The sequence below is a fragment of the Gracilinanus agilis genome, chromosome 2 (genome assembly GCF_016433145.1).
Source record: "Gracilinanus agilis isolate LMUSP501 chromosome 2, AgileGrace, whole genome shotgun sequence".
Classification (NCBI taxonomy): domain Eukaryota; kingdom Metazoa; phylum Chordata; class Mammalia; order Didelphimorphia; family Didelphidae; genus Gracilinanus; species Gracilinanus agilis.
The window spans coordinates 648,152,010-648,175,169 of NC_058131.1; the positions used below are offsets into that span (position 1 = coordinate 648,152,010).

Genomic DNA, 23,160 nt, shown 5'->3' on the forward strand with positions numbered 1-23,160 from the left:
GGGGAAGTGTGTATGTGTTGGGGGAAGAATAGGTTTGCTTCACAGTCACAGGAGTCACAGTTGGGTTGGAATTTTCTTCTAAATGTTTCTAAATTTTTAACTGAATTGTATTTGTCCACACAGATATCATTACTTTGTAGTGTCTCACATAGTTTTCTCCTAAGGAAATTTTCAGGCCTCATAGGTTCCCCATAGGAATGAAACAGCAGAGCAGAAATGGCCACTACACAATCTAGTAGTCAATCAACAAGCATTTATTAAGTGTTTGCTAGGTGCTAGGCACTGTTATTAAGCACAGAGGTACAAAGAGGGGGGAAAAATCCTTGCTCTTTGTTTAGAGGAGAAGACAACCCGTAAACAATTATATACCAGCAACTTACAAGATAAATTTAGGGTAGTCTCAGAGGAAAGAAAGATCAAAGAGGAGTGGGGAAGACTTTTTTGGAAGGTAGGGCTTTAGATGAGATTTGAAGAAAGTCCAAGAAGTCCGGAGGTGGGAGATAAGGAGGGAGAGCTGTCTAGATGCATGGGGAGGCTGGATAGATAACTCTGGAATCTTGCTTACTCCTCTACAAGGGATACTTTGATTCCTCCTTAGATAGAAGCAGAAGCCTTGAGATTGGTCATGCTGTTCTTCTCTAAGAGACAAAGTTACTAGACTAGAATTATATCTCTGCCTCCCTAAATACTGCTGTACAACTTGTTGCAAGGTTTTTAGACTTAATCCTTTTTCCTGGTTACCATTCTTTAAAGGGGGAAGGGATATCCCACGCTTACATCTGCAAGTTTGCCTTTCTGTCAAATTCTATCACACAAAAGACAGTGGCTGGGGAGTAACCTTCTTTATCTAAGCATATAGTAAACAGATATCAGAGAAGATATGTAGATTATAATATACCAGAAAATATAGATTGAACGTAGTTTTCCTACAGGGAGCAAGATATCTCAGTTCTCTACCAAAAGAAACCTTAATCTTTCCCAGGAGAAATTCTCTTAAATTTCTCTCTTCTAAAAAACTTTGATAATTTTTCCATATAACTGGAGAACAATTATGCTGTTTAAATGGAAGAGTTTGAATCCAGTCTGTGGAGATCTTGGAATTTTACTAGTCAAGAATAAGACAGAGGAAGAAAGGAAGTGGCTTGCCCCAAAATAGTTTGAGTCAAGTAGCAAGGATCTGAAACATAGTTGCTCAGAGATGATTAGGTAGCACAGAGGATTCTCGCCCTCACAGCAGAAACAACATTCTATTTTTTACCTAACAGCTGATATTTAGTGTAGAGCTGGTAAAGCACTTCATGATCTCATTCGAGTTTTACAATAATCTTACAATAATTTAATAGGTAATTAGCGGGATGATTATCCCTATTTTACTAAAGAGGAAAGACTCATAGGGATTAAGGACCTTGCCCAAGGTCACCCAGCTAGTGTCAGGGGCCATTCTATCCCGGAACGTCCAGACTTCAGTTCTGACCCTCTGGCCACCTCGCCTTAGGGGTCACTTGGTCCAACCCTTTCTTTTTACAGATGAGGAAACTGAGGCCCGGAGAAAAGGGACTTGCTCAAGGTCACAGCTACAAAGCAGCTAAAAGCAGTTAAAAGGCGCAACGGGATGGGTGGAGAGGTGAAGCGGAAGGAGGAAAGGTCAGAGAGAAGAGGCGTCCACGAAAGGGCTGGCCTCTCCCTGGCATTCTGGGAACTGAAGGTCCCCTTGTCCTTCCCGAGCTTACGTGCGATCCGTGACCCATCTCCTCGCACATGCGCACTGACTCACTTGGAGGGTTGCCCCCTTAGGCACTGTGGTTGGCACCCTCTGGCGAGGGCGGGGACGCATGCGCAGACTTGCGGATTACCCGTTTGAGATGGAGAGAAGGAAAGATTTAGGTAAAGGCCCGCGCACTTCTGGGAGGGTCCGGGAGGAAGGAGCTTTTGTGCGCAGGCGTGGAGGCGGGGCGGGGCGGGGCGGACCCGGGATTGAGAAGCCGGTGATCTCCTCCTGAATCTCAGTGCTCGCCTGTCCCATCCCCTCCGTCTTCTGTACTCGCTGCGCCCATCCTCTGCCTGCCATGGCCGCCTACAAGCTCGTGCTGATCCGCCACGGAGAGAGCGCCTGGAACCTGGAGAACCGCTTCAGCGGCTGGTATGACGCGGACCTGAGCCCCGCGGGGCACCAAGAAGCCCAGCGTGGTGGCCAAGCGCTGCGAGGTACCAGGCCCCCAGGGCAGCGGGAGGGCCACGGAGCTGATCGTGCTCCTTCAAGCCCTATCTCCATCCCGGGACCTCCCCTGGGTTATTGGGAGCTGTTCATTTAAAGAGGGAGAAAAATAAGACAGCCTGCTCCCCCCCCTACCCCCCACCCCCATCCCAGGGTCCCTCTGGTTGTTGGGGATTGTTCATTTTAGAGGAGCCCCTGTTCTTACCTCTAACTCTCCCTCATCCCCTCTCCGTCCCAGGGCCTCCCCACGGTTATGGGGGTGCTATTCATTTTATGGGAGGTCCCCTATTCTCCCTTCCCCCCTTCCCAATGACTAGTAAGAGTTGTTCATTTAACTGGAGCTTCTCCACGTTCCTCATCCCCCACCCCCACTCTTCTTTATTCTCCACCATCCCTAGCCTAGGGCCTCTTTATAGTTATTGGGGGCTGTTCATTTTGGAGAAGTCCCCCTTTCCTCCCCCACTTCCCATGCCAGGGCCTCCTCATGGGAGGTCATTCATTTTACCGAAGGAGTTCTCCTCCACTCTTCCCCATCCTCCATTCTACTCATTCCACTTCCATCCCAGGGCCTCCCCATGGTTATTGGGGGCTGTTCATTTATTGAGAAAGAAATGTAGGACACCCAGAGCCCCTCTGTGGTTGAGTACTGTTCATTTTACAGAAGGAGCCCCCTCCTCCACTTTCTTTCCTCTACCACTCCTCTATCCTACCTCCATCTCTGGGCCTCCCTACAGTTATGGGAGCCTAATTCATTTTATTGAATGAACTCCCTTCCCCTACTCTCCATTCCTCCCCTCACCTCGTGGTTCTGGGAGGCTGTTCATTTTACCGAAGATGCTCCCCCTCCTCCACTTTCCCCCCTCCCCCACTTTGCCATCCCACCTTCATTCCAGAACCTCCCCTTGGTTATCTGGAGCTATTCATTTTATGGATGAGGAAACCAGACACCAAGCTACCCCTCCTCCACTCTCCCTCATTCCCCATCCTGTCTCCATCCCTGGGCCTCCCCTGTTGTTAGGGTTGTTCATTTTCAGACCGGAAATGTAAGGAACCGAAGGGCCTCTCTTCCCCATTATCTTTATTCCCCCTGCCCTCCTCCCCCACCCTCCTTATCCTACCTCCAACCTAATAACCTGAGTTATTAGAAGGCTACTAAATGTTACAAATGGGGAAATGAAGGGCTTTCTCTTCCCTATTATTCTCATTTCCCACCATCCTTACCTCTTCACCATCCCCTTTCCATTTTCACCCTAGGGTCTCTATTAGTAACTTTCATTTTAAATAAGAAAATTGAAGCTCCCCTCCAATCCCTCCCATCCCACCTCCATCCCAGGGATGTGTTATTAGGGTCTAATTCATTTTCAGATGGGGAAACTGAGGCACTAGAGTCATCTCCTTCCCACTCATCTCCACTTCATTCCTAAGGCCTCCCTTATGTGATAGGTTTTTTCATTTTTACAGATGGAGAAACTAAAAGGGAACCAAATCTCACTGCCTCCATCTTTTCTTCTACCTTGGGGCCTCCCATTAGTTATAAATTGTTTCATTTTACTGATGGAAAAACTGAGAGCTTTCTTTCCATTCTTATGCCTCTCTCCAAACTCCCCCTCAACTCCACCCCTTTGTATTAAGGGCTGTATCATTTTATAGTTGGATGAGGAAGATTAAAGCCCCCACCTGATCCCTGAATGCACCCACAGATTATCCTTACAGAGGGAGAAATAAATCCTGGGATTGGGGAGGCACTGGTTTTTTACTCCCAGAGCAGAGTTCTCTTAGGATCTGGTTTTAAGAATCTCTTCCAGGTCCTCAGAGGCAAAGATCCTGGAATCCATCATGCCCATGTGGTGGGCAAACTTTGAAGGGCCCCTGGAGGCTTTAGAAGGAGGATAGAAGTACCAGACCTTTGACCCAAGGAGGTTCTTCTGTTCAGGCCCAGGACCATGTGACTCTTTGATCTAGTCCAGTCTATTTTAGTGGCAAGGAAGCGAACCCAGAGAGGGGTGGTAGATGTGCCTATGGGATAATGCAGCCATTTTATGGTAGAAATGGGATTAGAACACAGGCCCACCACTCTTCAGTATAGGCTCTTTGCAGAAAAGTAGCAGTAGGTCATGGGAGGTGATTCGGGCTCTTAGCAGTAGTTGCTGGCCGATTCCCATTATCTGGGAGAGGGAGGGCTGAGTGTTAGGAAGAAGCCTTTGTCAAGATTTGTGGGCAAAGGTAGATGTCTCCATGCTTACACTGCCCTTTTATGCCTTTGGAATACTAACATATTCTTATATTCTTATGGCTCAGGAATCCAAAAGGGAATTTAAGAACAAGCATTTATTGAGTGGACACCTAGTAAATAGCACTGTGCTAATAAGACATACAAAGAAAGGCAAAAAACAGTCCCTAGGGGGCAGCTGGGTAGCTCAGTGGATTGAGAGCCAGGCCTAGAGACAGGAGGTCCTAGGTTCAAATCCCGCCTCAGACACTTCCCAGCTTTGTGACCCTGGGCAAGTCACTTGACCCCCATTGCCTACCCTTACCAATCTTCCACCTATAAGTCAATACACAGAAGTTAAGGGTTTAAAATTAAAAAACAAACAAAAAAACAGTCCCTATTCTCAAAGAGTTGATTAAACACAATCTAATGTTTAATTCCTAGGCTAGACTTCAGGTGTGGCTTATGTGCATTCATTGGTGTTTGTCCTTTCATCGTGGGTTGTTCTCACTCTTCCCTCTAAAAAGAGTACCATTCAAGGTTATCTATTGACACATGAAGGAGAAGTATTTGGAGCAGTCATTTGGCTCCTTGCCCCTCATCTTCACATTAGGTTCTTTTGAAAAGAACTAGAAATTCTGGTAAATGTAAGAAATAATCCTGCTTTTGAAGTGGGGAGCATCCATGCAGTAGGATGGCTCTAAATGTGACCTTGGCATCATTTACAGGCCTGGGAGTTTGCTACGGCTCTGGAAAACCAGAGGTCCTGAGGAGGCTGGCACCATTTTCTTCAGCTCTAGCAGAGAATCTTCCTGCTATGATTCACCATTAGCCTGGCCTCTCTTACACAGAATAGAACAGATTGTAGCGTTTCTCATTTTAATACTGAGGGTGGAGCCAATGAAAACTTCTGGGCTGCCCCTGAATGCAAAGGCTTCTTTCTGAGGCAGGTAGAAGGATGGGATGAATGACAATCTAGCTTTTTGTTCTTTAAGGCTCCTCCTTTAGTCTCTTGTTTTTGTATGGTGGGGGATTTGTTTGAGGAAAGAAATATACCTGTTTGCCTCTTGGGAGCTAGCCTTCACCTAGAGGCTTTCTGTTGCTAGTGAAGATAACTGGGTAAAGCAAACCAGTAGCTTTTGATTATGAAATACTGAGTCACTCCAGTATGAATTTAAATTATGTAACTAACCACTGGCTGGTCTACATTTTGGTAGAGAAGGCTTGAAGGTGTGGAACTGGAAGGAAAACTTGCTCCAAATGACATTTACATGTGACTATTTTGCAGGGAACGGTTCCTTGGTGACTCATTTCCCCCATATCTCTGGTTTTCATTGGTTCTACCCTCAGATAAATCATTAGCAAAAAATTATACTTCATGCTGCCAACCCCAATGTGAGGCAACATTCAGGAGAGTTCTATATTTCTTAAAGTCTCTCGCAACTTTACAAAGGAAATAGTTGTTTCTATTGTGCTCTTTCCTTTTGGCTATGGCAAGACTGAATAGGATGGTTAGCTACCATCTAGTGAGGGCTTTTGTTTTATTTGGGAAGGAGAGGAAGGAAAAAAGAGGGGGGAGGTGTTTTGGGGGGAAGGGAGAGTAGCTTCATGAAGTTGGAAGATAATTCACTTATTTGGCACTTTCTAGTTCAAAAAGCACTTTCTTCACAGTAATCCCAGGTTGTAGGTATAGCAAGTATCACCATTTTACAGATAGAAACAGAGAGGTGGAGGGTCTTAACTGCAGTCACTTAGCTAGCAAATGTCAGAGCTGGGATTTGGACTCCCAAGTCCATTACCCTTTCTGTGTAGCTGACAAACTATTGAAATATTGGGAAGGAAGAGTAGCCATGTGTGATATCAACAGATTAAACATTTACCGTTTACATGGCCCTCTACCCTTTGCAGTGAGTGTTGGGAGTAGGGAAGGCTTTAAAATGTACAAGACAATTCAGGGATACAGTGACCTCTAGGACAAAAGTTTGTGGGCTTTAAGGGCACTCTTTCTGATCAACTTATCACTTGGGACTCTTCTAGATGCTGGCTATGAATTTGATATCTGCTTCACTTCTGTCCAGAAGAGAGCAATTCGTACTCTTTGGATAGTACTAGATGCCATTGACCAGATGTGGTTGCCTGTAGTCAGGACCTGGCGGCTCAATGAACGGCATTATGGAGGTCTGACAGGCCTCAACAAAGCAGAGACGGCTGCTAAGCATGGTGAGGCCCAGGTCAAGATCTGGCGACGATCCTATGATATCCCACCACCTCCGATGGAGGCCAACCACCCCTTCTACAGCAACATCAACAAGGTAGGAACTGATCCAAGTTGGCTTCAGTATGGACCTGCTCAGTATAAGTCAGGCCTCCAGAATGTAGGACTTTGCTTTTAGAAAAGGAGGTGTGCAGTCTGAGCTTGGATAATTTGTTGGATTTGGTTAAGTTAGTGGAGCCACATTCAACAGAAGAGATGAATTGGAAAATCCAGACAATCTTTTTCATGTTGCTCTGGACAGATAATAAATAATTAATTCTTTTGGAAATTTCCTATTATAGGTGAAGTAACATTTATTCCCCATTTGCACTTAGAAGTGACCAAGACTGTCAACGCTCTGGCCAACTTGGATTACTCTTTAACTGGGCATGACCTTTTTTCTCCCTTTTTCTGTTTTTGCTCAGCTGTGACTATTTGCATCCCTTTTGGAAATTGTATTTTTAGGAGTGATAGTTCATTCCAGGTTTCTATCCTATTTCCAATTTCAAACAGCAGCTCTGTTACCTTGGGACTAGGCATCAGCCACAACTGAGGGGGCTATATTCTAGTTTACTGAATTTTATGGCATTTTCTCTGTCAAGGATATACTTTTCAAATAATTTGGACATCTATTTTCACTGAACTTAACATATCATAAATAGTTACCTTGCAAGAATTACTTATTTTTAAAAACCCTTACCTTCTGTCTTAGACATTCTAAGAAAAGAGGCAAGGGTGAGGCAGTCAGATTAAAGTGACTTGCCCAGGGTCACACAGCTAATAAGTGTCTGAGGCCAGATTTGAACAATGGAGAGCCTTTAGACTGCAGTCCTGGTTCTTTGTCCATAGTGCTGCCTGGCTGTCCTTAACCTGTAGCATTTTAGTCATATTCTTTTAGTTGCCAAGGGCTGAGTTTATATCAGTAATATAAGTATAATCGCAGAAAACTTTATACCTTTCACCTATAGTCTGAAATTTAATTTAGTACTTTCAGGAAATTCTATAGAAAACCAAATGCTTTCATGCAAATCCACATCAAAGAAGTACCTTTATGGAACTAGAAAAGAATTATTGCCCTCAAGGTCCAAGCTAAAAATCTAGAAGGAATAAATTGATGGTTTTCCCTTTAGGACCCTCTGGGACTCCCTTTGTATGCTGACAAATTTTAAGTGCATACACTTTAGAATTTGGGGTGCAGAGAAGAGTTATGCACTAGAAAAGAAAAGTGTAAAAATTAACTTTTTTTCCTTTTACTCCCCTTACTATTGAGTCCTTGATCTTTTCTTAAGCACTTAAACTGACATTCAGAAATTGAGTATCATAATGCTACGAAGTGACTGCTCTTTGGGTTAGGGAATGGTCCCAGAGTTGACCAAATTCATGTGGAATCATAGCTTTCTTTGATTTTTTTGGTGAAAAATTAATATGTATCTCTAGGACCGGCGCTATGCAGATCTTACCGAGGATCAGTTGCCCTCCTGTGAGAGCCTGAAAGACACCATTGCCCGGGCTCTACCCTTCTGGAATGAGGAAATTGTCCCCCAGATCAAGGAAGGAAAACGAGTTCTGATTGCAGCCCATGGCAATAGCCTTCGAGGGATTGTCAAACATCTTGAGGGTATGTAGATTTGCATTATTGGTACTAGAACTCAGGGTACAAGTTAGATGGGGATGAAATATGATTTCATCAAGGAGAAACCAACACAAGGACCAGTACCTAAGGACCCAAGTTAAATGAAACCTCTAAAGGAAGAACGATGTGGGTTAGTAGCCTCAAAGAGACATCCTAATCTTCATTGGTTTAAAAAAACAAAGAGACTTTTAGACCAAGCAAAGACTAGATTTGCTCTGAAAGATTGAATCAATAGAGGTTCTTCATTTGTAAAATGAGAGGGTTCAGTTCAACAAGTTTTTGTTCAGTCACTGTGGTTGTGGCATCACTGTTATGTCTGACTCCTTGATCTTCCTCATTTCCTCGTCTCACATACATGGCCAATTTCCATGACTTGCCTTTTCTATTTCTGCAACATCTCACACATACAGCCACCACCTTGGTCCAGGCCCTCATCACTTCTCATCTGGACTATTGCAATAACCTAATAGAGCTCCCTTTATAAAAGTCTCTTCCCTCTAATCTGTCCTCTTTATACTTACCGAAGTGATTTTCCTTAAGCCTGGGTCTGATCTTCTCCATATTCCTAGTATTTCCTGCTGCCTCTGGGATCAAATTTCAATTCTTCTGTTTTTGGCTTTTAAAGACCTGCATAACCTGACTCCAGCCCTTTTTTTTTTCCCTCCAGCCACATTTTACATTCCTGCCCTTTCTGCATTTTAAAGCTTGTCACACTGGTCTTCTACTTCTATATCTTTGGAGCTCATTCTCTCTGTGCATTTGTACTGACTATCTTCCTGGGATACTCTTCTAATTCATCTCCACCTCTAGACCTGGCCTTTTCTAGTCCTTTACATGACTAGGGCCTTTCATTTACCTTCATGTGTAGATTTGTTTGCTTGTTGGTACTCACAAAAATGGGAGCCAAGTGATTGTTTCTTGGGGCGGCTAGGTGACTTAGTGGATTGAGAGCCAGGCCCAGAGACAAGACATGCTGGGTTCAAATGGGCCTCAGACACATCTTAGCTGTGTGACCTCGGGCAAGTCATTTAACCCCTGTTCCTGGGTTTGGGTTTAAAAAAAAAAATGGATGCATCCTGAGGGCAGGGACTGTTTCTGTTCTTTTTTAGCTCTAGCACTTAGCACTTAGTAAATGCTTGCTGACTGATTGACTTCTCCCTTTCTTTATAGAATCCTTTTCTTTCAAGATTCACTTCAAGCACTACCTTTTACACAAAGTCTTCCCTGATTCCTGCTGCCTAGTAGTCTCTTCCTGACTCAACCGAGTCTCTTGTGTTAGTTGGTATATATCTATATCTATCTATCTATCTATCTATCTATCTATCTATCTATCTATATATGTATATATATATATATATATATACCAGTGTGTTTATAGCTGTCCACACAAACACACTCATTCACTCTCCTTTCCCCCCCTCTCCCCTCTTTCTCTGCCTCTGTCTGGCGGTCTGCCTCCCTGCTTCTCTCCTTGCCCCTCTCTCCCTCCACAGAATGTACGTTGTCTAAGAGTAAATTTGATTCATTTTTTGGGTATTTGTAGTCCCTTGGCTTAGCACAGGATCTGGTACATAGCAGGAGTTAAATAAATTCCTGTACTTGGTTTGCCCTGAGAATACAAAAAAGGACAGTCCCTGCTCTCAGAGAACTCCAGGATTCTCCTGAGGAAGGGGTGGGGTGGGGGCGATACGGACAAAAAAAAATGTACTCAAAAATATTACAAGGAAAATGGAAGGGGGAGAAGGGCTGATAATTGAGAGCATCGTTACTTATTCCTTCACTGTGGAGGTAATTTGAGTCTTGGATGAAAAGAAGGATTCTGAAAGGTGGAGGTCAGTTGGTCAATAAACATTTATTAAGTACCTAGTAGGGGCCAGCCACTGTGCTAAGTGTTGGGGATGCAGAAAGGAGCAAAAGATGACAGTCCTGGGGGCAGCTAGTAGTTCAGTGGATTGAGAGCCAGGTCTAGACATGGGAGGTCCTGGGTTCAAATCTGCCCTCAGATACTTCCTAACTGTGACCTGACCAAGTCACTTTACCTAGCCCTTTCCGATCTTCTGCCTTGGAACCAAGACACAGTAGTGATTCTAAGATGAAAGGTAAGGGTTAAAAAAAAAAAAAAAAAGAAAGATGACAGTCCTTACCCCCCAAGATCACAATCTAAAGAGGAGCCAACATGCAAAAAGAGCTGTATATAGGAAAGAATTAAGAAGAAGGGGAGGGCGCTAGAATAAAGAGGGTTGGGAAAGGCTTCCTGTGGAAGATGGGACTTGAAGAGAATCATGAAAGCCAGTAGGAAGAAGGGAGAACATTTCTCATGCAGCACAGCCAGAGAAAATTCCTGGAGCTGAGATGGAATCTTTCGTTAACAAGTGGAACAGCCAGGAGGCCAGTGTCACTGGGTCTAAGAGTATGTGGCAGTGGGGAGGGAGGTTTAAGAAGCCTGGAAGGAAACTGGGGAAGGTACCTTTTGAAGGCCTTTGAATGCCAAACAGGATTTTGTATTTGATGGAGATAATGAGGAGTCGATGGAGTTTGTAGAGCTGGGCGTGCTGACATGGTCAGTCCCTCACTATTAGGAGAATCATTTTGGTGACTAGAGGATGGTTCAGAATGGGGAGAGACTTGAGGCAGGCAGACCCAATGGGCTATTGGAATAATCCAGGCGCAGGGCTTGGACCAGTGTGTTGGCAGTGACAGGTAAGAAAGGAGTGTGTTATAAAGGCTAAAGTAATAGGCTTTGGCAATATTGATTTATCGATTGGAGGGGAGGTGTCCGGATATTGAGGTGTCCAAGATGACTCCTGGGTTGTGAGCCTGAGGGATTAGGCAGATGGTGTTGCCTGGTAATAAGGAAGTTAGGAGGTGGGGCAGAGTTTAGAGGGGAAAGAAAGAATTCTGTTGGGGACACTTGAAGTTAGGATGTCTATTGGAGATCCAGTTTGAGATATCTGAAAGGCAATTGTAGAGGAGAGATTAGAGGTCAGTAGAAAGCTTGAGGCAGGATAGTTAGATTTGAGAATCACTAATACAGAGATGATCATTAAATCCACTGGAGCTGCTAAAATCACCAAGTGAAGAATTATAGAGGAAGAAGAGAAGAGGCCCCAAGACAACTTTTGGGGACACCTGTGGTTAGGGGGTGGGGGGGAGGGTATGATTTTAATGAGGAGCCAGCAAAGGAGCAACCAGATAGGTAGGAGGAGAACCAGGAGAGAGTGGAGGTGAAGAGGAAGAAATTTCTAAGCCTGGGGAGTGGTTTGTGCAAATGCACAGATTGGACTAGATGATCTCTAGGGTCCTTTATTTGAAATACTAAGATTTAAGATTAGATGGAAAAATCTCTAGTCCCACATAATGGTGGTGGTCAAGCTGTACTGTCCAGATGTAATCTAGAAAGGACCATGGTGAGCTGGGATTATGTATCTCTAGGGTGTATAAATCACACTTCTGTTATTGAGGTTTTTTTTTTTTTTTTTTTAAATTTGTGTTGGTACCAGAAACCTGGAGGCCATACATCTGCTCCCCTTCCCCTAATAAGTATACTGGGGACCCTATTTTTTTTTAACTCTTTATCTTCTGTCTTAGAATCAATAGTAAGTATCAGTTCCAAGGTAGAAGAATAGTAATGGGGATTAAATGACTTGTCCAGGGTCATACAGCAGGAAGTATCTGAAGCCAGATTTGAATCCAGGACCTCCCATCTCTAAACTTGGCTCTTAATCCACTGAGCCACCTATCTGTGTGCCTGGGACCCTATTTTTGACTCTTAATCCTTTTATGTTTCCTTCTCTATGATACCTTTTTTAAAAAAAACCCTTACTTTCTGTCTTAGAATTAATTCTAAGACAGAAGAACAGTAAGAGCTAGACAACTGGGGTTAAGTGACTGGTCCAGCTAGGGTCACACATCTAGGACTTGGGTTTCTGAAAAATATTTAGCAACAATAATTGGCTGATTGTGCTACTGCACAACCTATTAAGCAGATAACAGGGGTTCACATTACACTAATTTCCAATATATACTTTTAAGAAATGACTTGGGTATGTGAGACACTTGGGTGAGTGGCTTCAAATTCAGTTCAGCAGACATTTTATTTACCTATGTCCTCATTATGTTAATAAGTCAAAACAAAGTAATTCACTGATTTAATAAGGAAGAAAACACTAACAATTGGATGAGGGAAGTGTCAGGAAAGACCTTTTCTTTGGTAGGTTGTAGCACTTGAATTGGTCTTTTTTTTTTTTTTTTTTAAACCCTTGTACTTCGGTGTATTGTCTCATAGGTGGAAGATTGGTAAGGGTGGGCAATGGGGGTCAAGTGACTTGCCCAGGGTCACACAGCTGGGAAGTGGCTGAGGCCAGGTTTGAACCTAGGACCTCCTGTCTCCAGGCCTGACTCTCACTCCACTGAGCTACCCAGCTGCCCCTTGAATTGGTCTTTGAAGAAATATCAAGATCTCATAAGGGGGCAGCTGTGTAGCTCAGTGGATTGAGAGTCGGTTTAAATCAGACACTTCCCAGCTGTGTGACTCTGGGCAAGTCACTTGACCCCCATTGCCCACCCTTACCACTCTTCCACCAAGGAGCCAATACACCGAAGTACAAGGGTTTAAAATAGAAAATTTAAAAAAAAAAAAGATCTCATAAGACAAGTGAGGCGAAGGAGTGCATCCCAGACATGAGCCATGACTGTTATAGAGGGAATAAATTGCTTTAGCAGATCAGGAGAGAACTGATAGACCAGTAAGGGAAAGAATGTAGAGAGAGAGGTTTAGAATAGGACCATGGTTAAAGGGTTATGAAATAGAGATGGTTTGGAACAGAGTAATATTCAGGAAGCCTGGAGACGTCCATGGGAGCCAAAACAGTGGGGGTATTAAATAAATACTAGACTGAAGATTTTGTGTTATTGTAGAATAGCAATTCTTAAAGAGTTTTTGGTCATAAAAATCATGGAGGATACCCAAAAGCTTTTGTTTATTTGAATTATATATATCAGTATTTAAGGTATTGGGAATTAAAATAACTTTTAACAATATTGATTTGTTAATTTAAAAGTCATAAACCCATTGCATATCAATACAAATACAAGCCCATATTTCCAAAACAAAACAAATTTAGTGAAAAGAATGTTATTTTGCATAATTTTTCATATCAAATGTCTGGCTTACTAGAAGAGAGCTGGATTCTCTCATTCCTACTTCTGCATTCAGTCTGTTAGAATATGTTGTTTTAGTTTTAAGTATGAAGGAAGTGCAGGGTCAGGGAAGTGACTGGGAGTTGAGGAAAGGGAGGTAGCAAGTGTATGCAACACTTATGGGGTATTTGTCAATAACTGGGAGAAGAGATGGAGAGTAAGGACAGAGCCTGGGGATCAGGTGAGTCTGTAGAGGAGAGACAAGGAATAGTGGCTCAAACTCCAGCTTGGTCTCTTAGACCTTTGAGCAAGTCACTGCACCAAACCAAGCCAGTTTCTGCTTTGCTAAATGAAAGGGTTTGGACTAGTTGGCCTTTAAGATCCCTTTCCATCTCTAAATCTATATATGGGGTCATTTTTAGGTCTGTCTGAAGAAGCAATAATGGAGCTGAACCTGCCCACTGGCATTCCTATCGTGTATGAGTTGGACAAGAATCTGAAACCCATCAAGCCCATGCAGTTCCTTGGGGATGAAGAGACCGTGCGCAAAGCCATGGAGGCCGTGGCAGCCCAAGGCAAGGCCAAGAAGTGAAAAGCAGACCACTAGCACATGCCAGCAGTAGCCAGTCCTTCCCTTTTCACTGTCCCCACCACATCTCTCCCCTGCCTGCTCCATACACTGACCATCGCCTTAGGGATCAACATATAGCTGCAGGTGGGGGACTGATGGTTCCTTCTCTCATTTCCTTACTATTTCAGACCAATTCCTTTCTCTCCTGTGGACCCTCCCCTCAACCACATTAGTCAAAATACCTGCTGGGTGGTTTGGCACAATAAGGACCTGGTTGGGGGTTAGGGATGGGGACATGGTAAGAAGTGACCAATGTGGGGAGTTGAAAGAAGCAGCTGTTCCAGTTACTCCTATGAGCCAGTCCTGCCAGTAGGACAGCCCTCTCAGGGGCTGTTGCAGTAAGCTGTCATTTAACAAATAATGAAAATCTAAATATTGATCATTTTTCCTCCCTAACCCAAGAAAAATGGATCCGGGAGGTTGAGATTATGTGCTAATGTTTACTTATATTTACTTTCACAAGAGACCTTTCTAGACTGGTTGTTTTTAGTGATTTTTTTTTTAATTGAACTGTCCCACATGGTAATCATCAGAGAACTCGAGCTGTACCAGAGTGCAGAGTTTTTGATTTCTAAAGGCTGGATGCGTACATCCCACTGTGCATTCTCTAGTCCCATCTCTATTTTGTGGCAGTGAAATGCCCCCAAGTCATGTCAAAATGTGTCTCCTGTATCCCACTGCCTTCCAGCCAAACAGACCTGCCACCAGGGTCCTCATCAGTTTTAGCATAAGTACTAACCCTGCCCACCCCCATTCCCCTCTTTTTTTTTTGTTGTTCATTATAATAAAGGAGTGATGTGCAATACTTCTGTGAGTTATGTGGTGTTTCTTATTTCCCCAAGTCTCAGCATGAATTAATCCTTTTCATCATTCCAGGTTTCATATTATGGCTTTAACAATCTCTGGAACTCTCATAGTTTCCCCTTAGAATCGCTGTGACCAGATAATAAGGTCAAAACTGCTCATGGTATCCTCAAATGCCAGGCTGTTTCTTCTGTTCCTGCCCAAGGGATTAAAGGAAAATCCCTCCATTTTGAGATTCAAATTTAGTGGTCCTGATTCTTTTTGTCCTGCGAGGCATCCAAATGTTAAGCAAAGTGGATTTCGGGATTGGGGTCTGGGAAGGCCTCTGCTTGAACAGAAATCCTTTAATCTTGATAGATGCATTGTTATCTACCAAGAGTCTTGCTAGATTAGATTGAAAATCCAATGATGGGGACCTGACATCCTGAGGCAGATAATCCTATTTTGGGACAATTTTGCTAGAAAGTTTGACTTTAGTTTGAGACTAAGTCTGTGTCAAAAGTCCCCTTTGTTCATAGCTTCTAAGGCCTTCTGGGGAAATGGAAAAAAGTAGCTCTTCTCCATATGGTAGGTAAAATACCTTCTAGAACCCTGTTGGTGAAGATGTTTTTGGGGGCCGGTCCATCTCTGCTTTCCATTGCCTATAGGACATTTTTTGCATGTTCGGTCTCTGTCCTACAGACCAATGAGAGCACTTCCTCTGCTCTGGAGGAAGGGGTGGGGGTGGTGGGGGCTTAGGTGCTTGAAGTTGCAGTTTGGGCACTCCATCTCAACTTGACAAGGCCTAACACATGCAGGGTGTTTCACTCATTTATTAAGCACCTATTGTATGCCAGGCCTTGGGCAAATACTGGAGATAAATGTAAAAATTTCTGTTCCTGAAGAACATTCAATCTATTAGGGGAAGACACCATGCCAACAAGTACTATCTCGCAAAAAGAAGGGATACACAGGACAAATTTGAAATCATTTAGAGGCTAGACTGGAATGAAAGGGAATCAGGAAAGGTTTCCTATAGGTGGTGAGATTTTAGTGGGGACTTAAAGGGCAAGTAGGAGATGGAAATGAGAGAGAATGTCCCAGGTGGGGAATATGGAGTTGGGAGGCCAAAGTATTTTGTTAGAGGAAAAGAAGCCAGTGTTACTGAAGAATACTAGGAGGGTGTCAGGAGGAGACAGAGAGGTTATGAAGGGCTTTGAACACCAAACAGGATCTCAACCTGCAGGTGAGTAGAGGGGTGACATGTTACACCTCTGCTTTAATGACATATGATGCTTTTCTATATGGCATCTCAACACACCTGACCCAAGATGGAGTGGCTGAAGCAAGCTCTAACCTTGGGAATTATGCTACAAAACAAGTTGAAATGAAAGATATACCACACTGAGGGAAGGCAAGTATAGACATTCTTAGAGAATCTAGGAAAAGGATTGGAAAATAAGGAACTTGTATTTGTATGGTGCTGTCCATTACCACTGTCACAATCTGATAAGGAAAGCAGTACTTGGCCACTGGGACTATTGCAGTAGCCTGCTGGTTCTCCCTGATTTTACTTTCTTCCCTGTCTAATAAATCCTTTCCATTATAGCTATGTTAACTTATTACTCACTGTCTCAAAAACTTTAAATGACTCTTTTCTACCAAATAAATCCAAACCCCTCAACTTGACACTGAAAGCCTTAAAGGACTCAAGGAATCAAAATTAAGCTTTTTATTAAAAATGCATTATTTGTCTGAAGGAAAACAAACTACATTTACAAAGGTGGCTCAGGAAACCACTACTTTGGCTTTTTCCAACATCAGGTAATTTTTTTTGCTGGCATCTCAAAGGGGAAAGAAAGTTCATTCAGTTCATCTGTAGACTTGCAGTGAAAGGCTCATAACAAACGTCCCTATACAGTGGAAATTTCAGGCATTTATTTCCAAATGTGGTTTCTGGTAAGCCCAAGGTCTTCTTGTTTCGATCACATGCGGATGGTAGGAAACGAGACACCCCAACATGGGGAAGGGTGAAGCTACTACGTCTGCAGGAACTCTGGCTGTACTCGGGCAACCTTGCGGAATTCTTTAGTGTGTGTCCTAGGGCACTGCATCTCACACCAGCTGATGGGCACCATCTGGACACCTGCTGGAGAAAATTTCGGAGTAAGCTAGGGCATGAAACTGCAGAAACATCTCCATGATACTTATTCCAGTGACTGGTTCTGGTAGCATGATTTACCACAACTTCAAAAAACTATCCCAACACCATTTGCCAGATAACTCAAAAGGCAGGGGAAGAGAGAAAGAGATAAGATTGTCCCTAACCACTGTTCCAAGAGAATGAAAAAGGGTGGGTAGCTGGGTGGCTCACAGTGGACTGAGAGCCAGGCCTAGAGACAGGAAGTCCTAGGTTCAAATGTGGCCTCAGACACTTCCTAGCTGTGTGACCCTGGGCAAGTCACTTAACCCCCATTGCCTAGCTCTTATCACTCTTCTACCTTAGATCCAAACACATAATTGATTCTAAGTTGGAAGGTAAGGGTTAAAAAAAGAAAAAAAAAGAAAGAGGGTACAGCTTCTAGTGGGAAGCAGCATTGAATTACCTGATTCACTATGGGCCACCACCACTCCCAGCTCATTTTCTGCAGTTGTCAACAGGTAGTTGGATTGTGCATCACCGAGGGAAATCTAGAGAGGTGTTTGGTTAAGGAAAATATGTCGAGCCAAAAAACCTTTTCCACCCAGTGAGAATGCTTCCTCTTTCCACTTGGGCTTTCCTGACATATTCCTCTTCCCTTTATAAAACATCCTGTGTACAGGGAATAAAGGATACCACTTAAAACTTTTTAAAAAATTAATATTTTTTTATTTAAAGAGATTTATTGGGAAAGTAATTACTAGAGGAAGGAAAGGAGACACTGGCTTATATCATCCCCAGAATCAGAGAATATTAGAGCTGGTAGAGGTTCTTACCTAAGGTCAGAATTAGCTAATGGGAAAGATGGAACTTGCCCCAATCCAAGTCACCTTATTCCTAATCTACTTCTCTTTCTACTGTGCTTACAGCATGATGCCTACATTCATGTAGATTGCAACTCTTGTTTTGGAGAATGGCTGAGGCTGCAAACATCCTCTTCCTCTACTGAAAATGGTAAAGACCCTGGAGAAACATCAGTTCAGTTTCAGACAACAGAGAGCCTGGTCATCCTTTTTTTTTTTTTTTCACATGATGACCCTTTAAATATTTCTCTCAATCAAGAATTTATTAGTATTAAAAGAACCAGGCAAGTCAATTGTATCAATTGATGGAAAAATTTAAAAAATATTTTAAAATTAATTTTATTTTTATTTCTCCTATCTGTGCAAATGCACTTTTACATACAAAAAAATCAAAAACAAAAACCACACACACAAAAAAATTGCAGGAGGCAATTAGGCGGCTTAGTGGACTGAGTCTCAAGACTAAAGATGGCAGGTCCTGTGTTCCAATCTGGCCTCAAACTAGCTGGGTGACCCTGGGCAACTCACTCAACCCCAATTACCTAGCCCTTATTGTTCTTCTGCCTTGGAACTAATGCCTGGTATTGATTCTAAGATGGAAGGTGAATGTTTTAAAAATGCAGAGACATTATAATTTTACCTTGAAATAAAAATGTTTCAACTTTCTTTCTCTAGTAGGTAGTTAGCAAAGTGACTGGCATATACTAGGCATTTAAAATGTTTATTGATTTGTAGTTTAAGGATACCACTTTAGCCAGCACAATGTCACCTGGGCGAAAACTCTTATATATTTCAACCTGCAAGGAGAGAAATAATTAGCAATTTATTAAATGCCTTCTATGTGTTAGACACAGTGCTAGGGCTACAAAGACAAAAATGACAAAGCACTTGCCCTCAAGGAGCTTATATTCTCCTAGGGGGGGTTATATACATAGATATACAAAATAAATGCAAGGTCATTTTTTTGTGGAAAGGCATTAGCACCTATGGATATCAGGAAAAGCTTCACATAGGTAGCATTTTAGCTGAAATCCTAAAGGAAATGAAAAATACTAAATTATGGGGTTGAGGGGAGGTGGGAAGGCATTCCAGGCATTATAGTCAGCCAGTGCAAAGCTAGAGATGGGAGAGAGTATTGTGTCTGATGAACAATAAGGCCAGTTTTGCCTGGACTGCAGTGTTTGGGAAAAGCAAAAATGAAGAACAAGGTTGGAAAAATGAGTTGAGGCCAGGATGGTGAAGAGTTTTACAAGCCAAAGAAGTTTATCCTAACAACACTAAAGAGCCAATGAAGTTTACTGAATAGGGGAGTAATATGGGAATTCTTTTGATAGCAGTGGATATATGAAGTGAGATGAGGCAAGAAAACCATTAGGAGGTTAATGCAATAGACTAATTGAAGGCCTCTAAGTGAGGGCTGTGTGAGTAAGAAATGCTACAGGGGTATAAAAGGCAAAATCTGGCCATGTGGGCCAGATTTGTCCTCAACAAATAAGGAGTCCAGGAAAATGTGGAGGGGGTGAAGTTGGCTGCCTGTTAGCAGGAGGTTTTAGCAAAGGGAAAGGCACAGATCAAAAGTATGCAATTCAGTGAAATGAATGAAACCCATCTATGGATAGCTTTTCCTTGTTCCAAGGGACAGCAGGTAGGGCATAGAGTTAGAAAGTCAATTTATTTGCTTTGCTTTGGAATTAAACCATTGAATTTGAACCCAGCTCATTCTCTCTCAGAGTAGAAGTTATATTTGTTCATCTTAATCCCTTTTAAAAGAGCAAAGTATATGTTTAGAAATTTGCAGTTTTAGTCTCCTGGCATAGGATTCTGACCAAACTAAAAATTCTCACATCTGGCTTAGAGTCAGAACCCATAGTTGAGTTTGCAGAAATGTCAGTAAATATTCTACAGAAATGTGCCCAAACTAGAACAGAGCAAATTGTTCCCTCTCTTGTCAATAAAACAAAAAACTCACAAGGAGAAAAGGATCTGAGGGGACAGTGTGGGAAGAAAAGAAATCCACATCTTATGAGAAAGATGATGACTTTAGTATCACTGTACTGCTCTTTCCCTGACTCATTCTTCAAATATGATCTTTGAAATTCATTATAAGAACTCTGAGATTTTATAAGTTATCTATAAATAAGTAAAAAATCATAACCTTGTCTTTTTCAGTAGCCCGAACATCTTCCTTCCTGTAAGAAAAAAAAAAAAAAGTTAAAACTGCTTTCTAGGGTCCTGGTAGGGGCAGAGTCAGAGCAGCAGCAGAAGTTGGGATAAGTCATTTGTTATTTAGCTGCCACCTAGAGGTACAAGATGGAAACATACCCCAGGGCTACACCTTAGTTTAAGACAGTGATTCCCAAAGTGGGCGCCACAGACCCCTGGTGGGTGCTGCAGAGGATCTAGAGGTGCAGTGATGGCCACAGGTGCATTTGGTGCATACTAACAATTCTGGCTGCAAAAGGACATCCCTATGGCTTATCCTGAAATATGGGCTCTGATTCAAAAGTTCTTAATTGCATTTCCTTCATCTTATTTAGTGGAACATGGATTCAGCATGGTAACCAATTTATTAACAAAAAAAAGAAACCAATTGCAAATAAGTCAATTGTGGTGATTTAAGATTACTGCTGAGGATTACTAAACTGGTAGCAGCACACCAGGTTCATCCTTCTCATTAAGATGATTTCGAATGTTTTAACTTTTTTTTTATTACATTCTATTCTGAGTTCAATAAATAGTTTTCATAATTTCAAAGTTCAATGTTTCTAATTTACACCTTTCTTTACTATATTTTACAAAAAAGGTAGAAACATTAATACATATATCTTTCCTATTAATTGCTATTAAAATTAAAAAAAAATTAATTTCCAGGGGGCGCTAAGTAATATTTTTTCTGGAAAGGGGGCAGTAGGCCAAAAAAGTTTGGGAACCACTGGGTTAAGAACTCAGACCCACATAGAACAGCCAGTTCCCAGAAGGAAATTTCAGGACAGATAAGACATGGGAAGGCATAAGGAAACTTTTCAGCTCTTCCTGGAAAGAGCTGGTAGAAAATGACTGCAGAGCTATCCAATAATTATTAGGATTGGTACATACGACTGCAATTATATGCAATTTTAAGGGGAAAAGTGCCCAACACACTTAAAATCACTTCTGGTTGGGCACATATCCTAATGCTTGCCAAATTCATTCTTCAGTCAAATTTACTGCCCCACCCCAAACTTTCTCTGTGAAACTAAAGATTGTTTTGCTCTGATATATGGCACAAAAAGAAAATCGGAGAGAAAGAAAGGCAGGGATATGGTATCGGTAGATCTATAATGTTTTGTTCAAAATCTAAGACTGTTTTGAGACAATAAAGGAAATTTAAAGGCTTCTTACCTGATAGTTCCTCTAAAAGAGTTCTTGAGAGGTGTGGATCCCACATATAAGATATGAACTTTGGCAAATCGAGAATTAATGCTGGAGACCTGTGCCACAGAGAAGATAAAGGGTGTTTCCAAAATATTAGCAACTACCAATCCTGCTGATAAATGGCAGAATCTTAAATTAGGAGTTAAGAGAAATAGGTGTTACTCAGCTATCCTACTAACTAGGTGGGTTACTTGGGCAAGTCACTTAAATTTGTTTGTTTTCTCAATAACTTGGGGAAAGTAATATCTATCCTATCTCAGACTAGTGAATGAAATAACATGAAAGCATACTGAAAAGCATAAAAGCATTATACAAGTATAAAGCATTTCAGCAAGTTTGGATCCTTGAACAATTGATGGATCTTTTGGGACCTTAAAGAATCAACAAGGCAGATACAAAATTCTCTAAAATGCTATTTTTTCATTTATAAAATTAAAATTATGATATTTATACTATCACTAGGTTGTTGTGAAGATTAGAATGAGATTGTATTGAAAACATTTTGTAAACTGTAAAATGTTATTTAGGATGTCCTAAAAGTCTTAGTTTTAAGTTATTAAAGTTTAGATACAAGATACCCCTTTTGGAATACCCTGTATAAATGTGAATTACTACCATGTTTTTCAGTCTAGCTCAATATTACAACCCACGCATTCATTCATTCTCTCTCTCTTTCTTTTTAAACCCTTACCTTCTGTCTTAGAATCAATACTGTGTATAGGGCTAGGCAATGGGGAGGTTAAATGACTTGTCTAGGATCACATAGCTAAGGAGTGTCTGAGTCCAGATTTGAAACCAGGACCTCCCATCTCTAGGCTTGGTTCTCAATCCACTGAGCCACCCAGCTGCCCTCATGCTGGGGTTATTTCTGAAGATCCTTAATGTTACTCTACCCTTCAACATAGACAAAGTTGAATTGTTATAGGGAGATAGAGTAATTAATTTGCATATTCTTTCCTTAAAACTTCCCAATGTGATTTGAAACTTCCCCAAAAGTCAAAACAGTAAGGTTTTGTTTGTTTGTTTGTTTTTTGCTTTTCCAAAGAATAAACCTCCAGTTCATTGCGTTCAAAACGGGGAATTCTGAGTTGAAGAATGACATTTCTTGTAAAAACAGAAAAAACTTGTTTATACTTAAAAAGGTAACACAAGTCAGAACTACCTACCTGCCCGATGATTACAGCCCTGACCACTACCTCCAGTAGGTAAGAAAGGATGGAAAACTCCCGATTTCGGGCATTTGGGAGCCTGGGAGGGTGGCTGGCATCACTTACCTTACAGGTTACGATCGTTCCCACATCTGGAAGCAGCTGGGACTCGGTCTCTCTCGTCACTGACACCACTGGAAGCTGCAGAGGAGATGAAGAATGGGTTCATGAACTCTGCTCAGCACCGGGTCAAAGAGGCTGAGGCTCGCGGGCCACAGGGCGGATTCTTTGTGGAGGCCTGGGTAGGTCTGCGGGGTTCCCTGCGCGGGCAGCTCTGCGGCACCCATCTAAGGGCTGGGGCTGGGCCTCACCTCGCCGTTGTCGCTCGTCTTCACCAGACAGCCAGAGAGCGAGGAAAAGATGTAGCCGTGCCGAGTGTAGGTGCCGCTGCCGGGGCTGGCTTCCTCCACGTTACACAGTCGCTCGCCTACGGTGGACAAACGCAGTGTACTATCCCTCCCGCCAGGCCCCCAAACCCACAGGGCCACCCTGGACAGCAAGGCCATCCGGGGCAGGACTACAGGGTCCGGCCTCCCTTCCCTGGTTCCTCACTCACCTGGGACGCAGTACCTCAACGGCGGCGCCATAACCAAGACTTCACAGCAGCCATAGCAGGAAGCCGATCATAAATCCATTGGTCTAATCAAGGAGAGAGGACCTTAGTAACAGAA

The 23,160-nt window shown here is 42.6% G+C and overlaps 2 protein-coding genes across 6 annotated transcripts; one reads left to right on the forward strand and one right to left on the reverse strand.

The window, feature by feature from the left end:
• Positions 1–1,976: 1,976 nt before the first annotated feature.
• PGAM1 (phosphoglycerate mutase 1) lies at positions 1,977–14,886 on the forward strand. The gene is made up of 4 exons (XM_044665734.1): positions 1,977–2,205; positions 6,462–6,736; positions 8,116–8,296; positions 13,873–14,886. Exons 1-4 carry the CDS (start codon positions 2,067–2,069, stop codon positions 14,040–14,042), a joined length of 765 nt encoding a protein of 254 aa, XP_044521669.1. The 5' UTR covers positions 1,977–2,066; the 3' UTR covers positions 14,043–14,886.
• Positions 14,887–16,780: 1,894 nt separating this feature from the next.
• On the reverse strand, positions 16,781–23,123 carry EXOSC1 (exosome component 1). Of its 5 annotated transcripts, none has more exons than XM_044662662.1 (8): positions 23,046–23,123; positions 22,801–22,916; positions 22,556–22,630; positions 21,249–21,337; positions 20,023–20,056; positions 18,614–18,664; positions 17,471–17,555; positions 16,781–17,010 (listed from the first exon to the last, which is right to left on the reverse strand). In XM_044662662.1, exons 1-8 carry the CDS (start codon positions 23,074–23,076, stop codon positions 16,904–16,906), a joined length of 588 nt encoding a protein of 195 aa, XP_044518597.1. In that variant the 5' UTR covers positions 23,077–23,123; the 3' UTR covers positions 16,781–16,903. The 5 variants fall into 5 exon arrangements, with proteins under 5 accessions (XP_044518597.1, XP_044518596.1, XP_044518598.1 ...); XM_044662661.1 differs by having other exon boundaries at positions 16,781–17,013; XM_044662663.1 differs by lacking the exon at positions 22,556–22,630.
• Between the last annotated feature and the right edge of the window lie 37 nt (positions 23,124–23,160).

Excerpts from the sequence above, each read along its gene's own strand:
- PGAM1 (XM_044665734.1), top strand. The coding sequence starts at position 2,067 with ATGGCCGCCTACAAGCTCGTGCTGATCCGCCACGGAGAGAGCGCCTGG. Across the intron at positions 2,206-6,461 it reads TGGTGGCCAAGCGCTGCGAG|ATGCTGGCTATGAATTTGAT; the intron begins GTACCAGGCCCC and ends GGACTCTTCTAG. Across the intron at positions 8,297-13,872 it reads GATTGTCAAACATCTTGAGG|GTCTGTCTGAAGAAGCAATA; the intron begins GTATGTAGATTT and ends GGTCATTTTTAG.
- EXOSC1 (XM_044662661.1), bottom strand. The coding sequence starts at position 23,076 with ATGGCGCCGCCGTTGAGGTACTGCGTCCCAG. Across the intron at positions 22,631-22,800 it reads AGACGAGCGACAACGGCGAG|CTTCCAGTGGTGTCAGTGAC; the intron begins GTGAGGCCCAGC and ends TCTCCTCTGCAG. Across the intron at positions 17,014-17,470 it reads GGTGGCCCATAGTGAATCAG|CAGGTGTCCAGATGGTGCCC; the intron begins GTAATTCAATGC and ends AATTTTCTCCAG.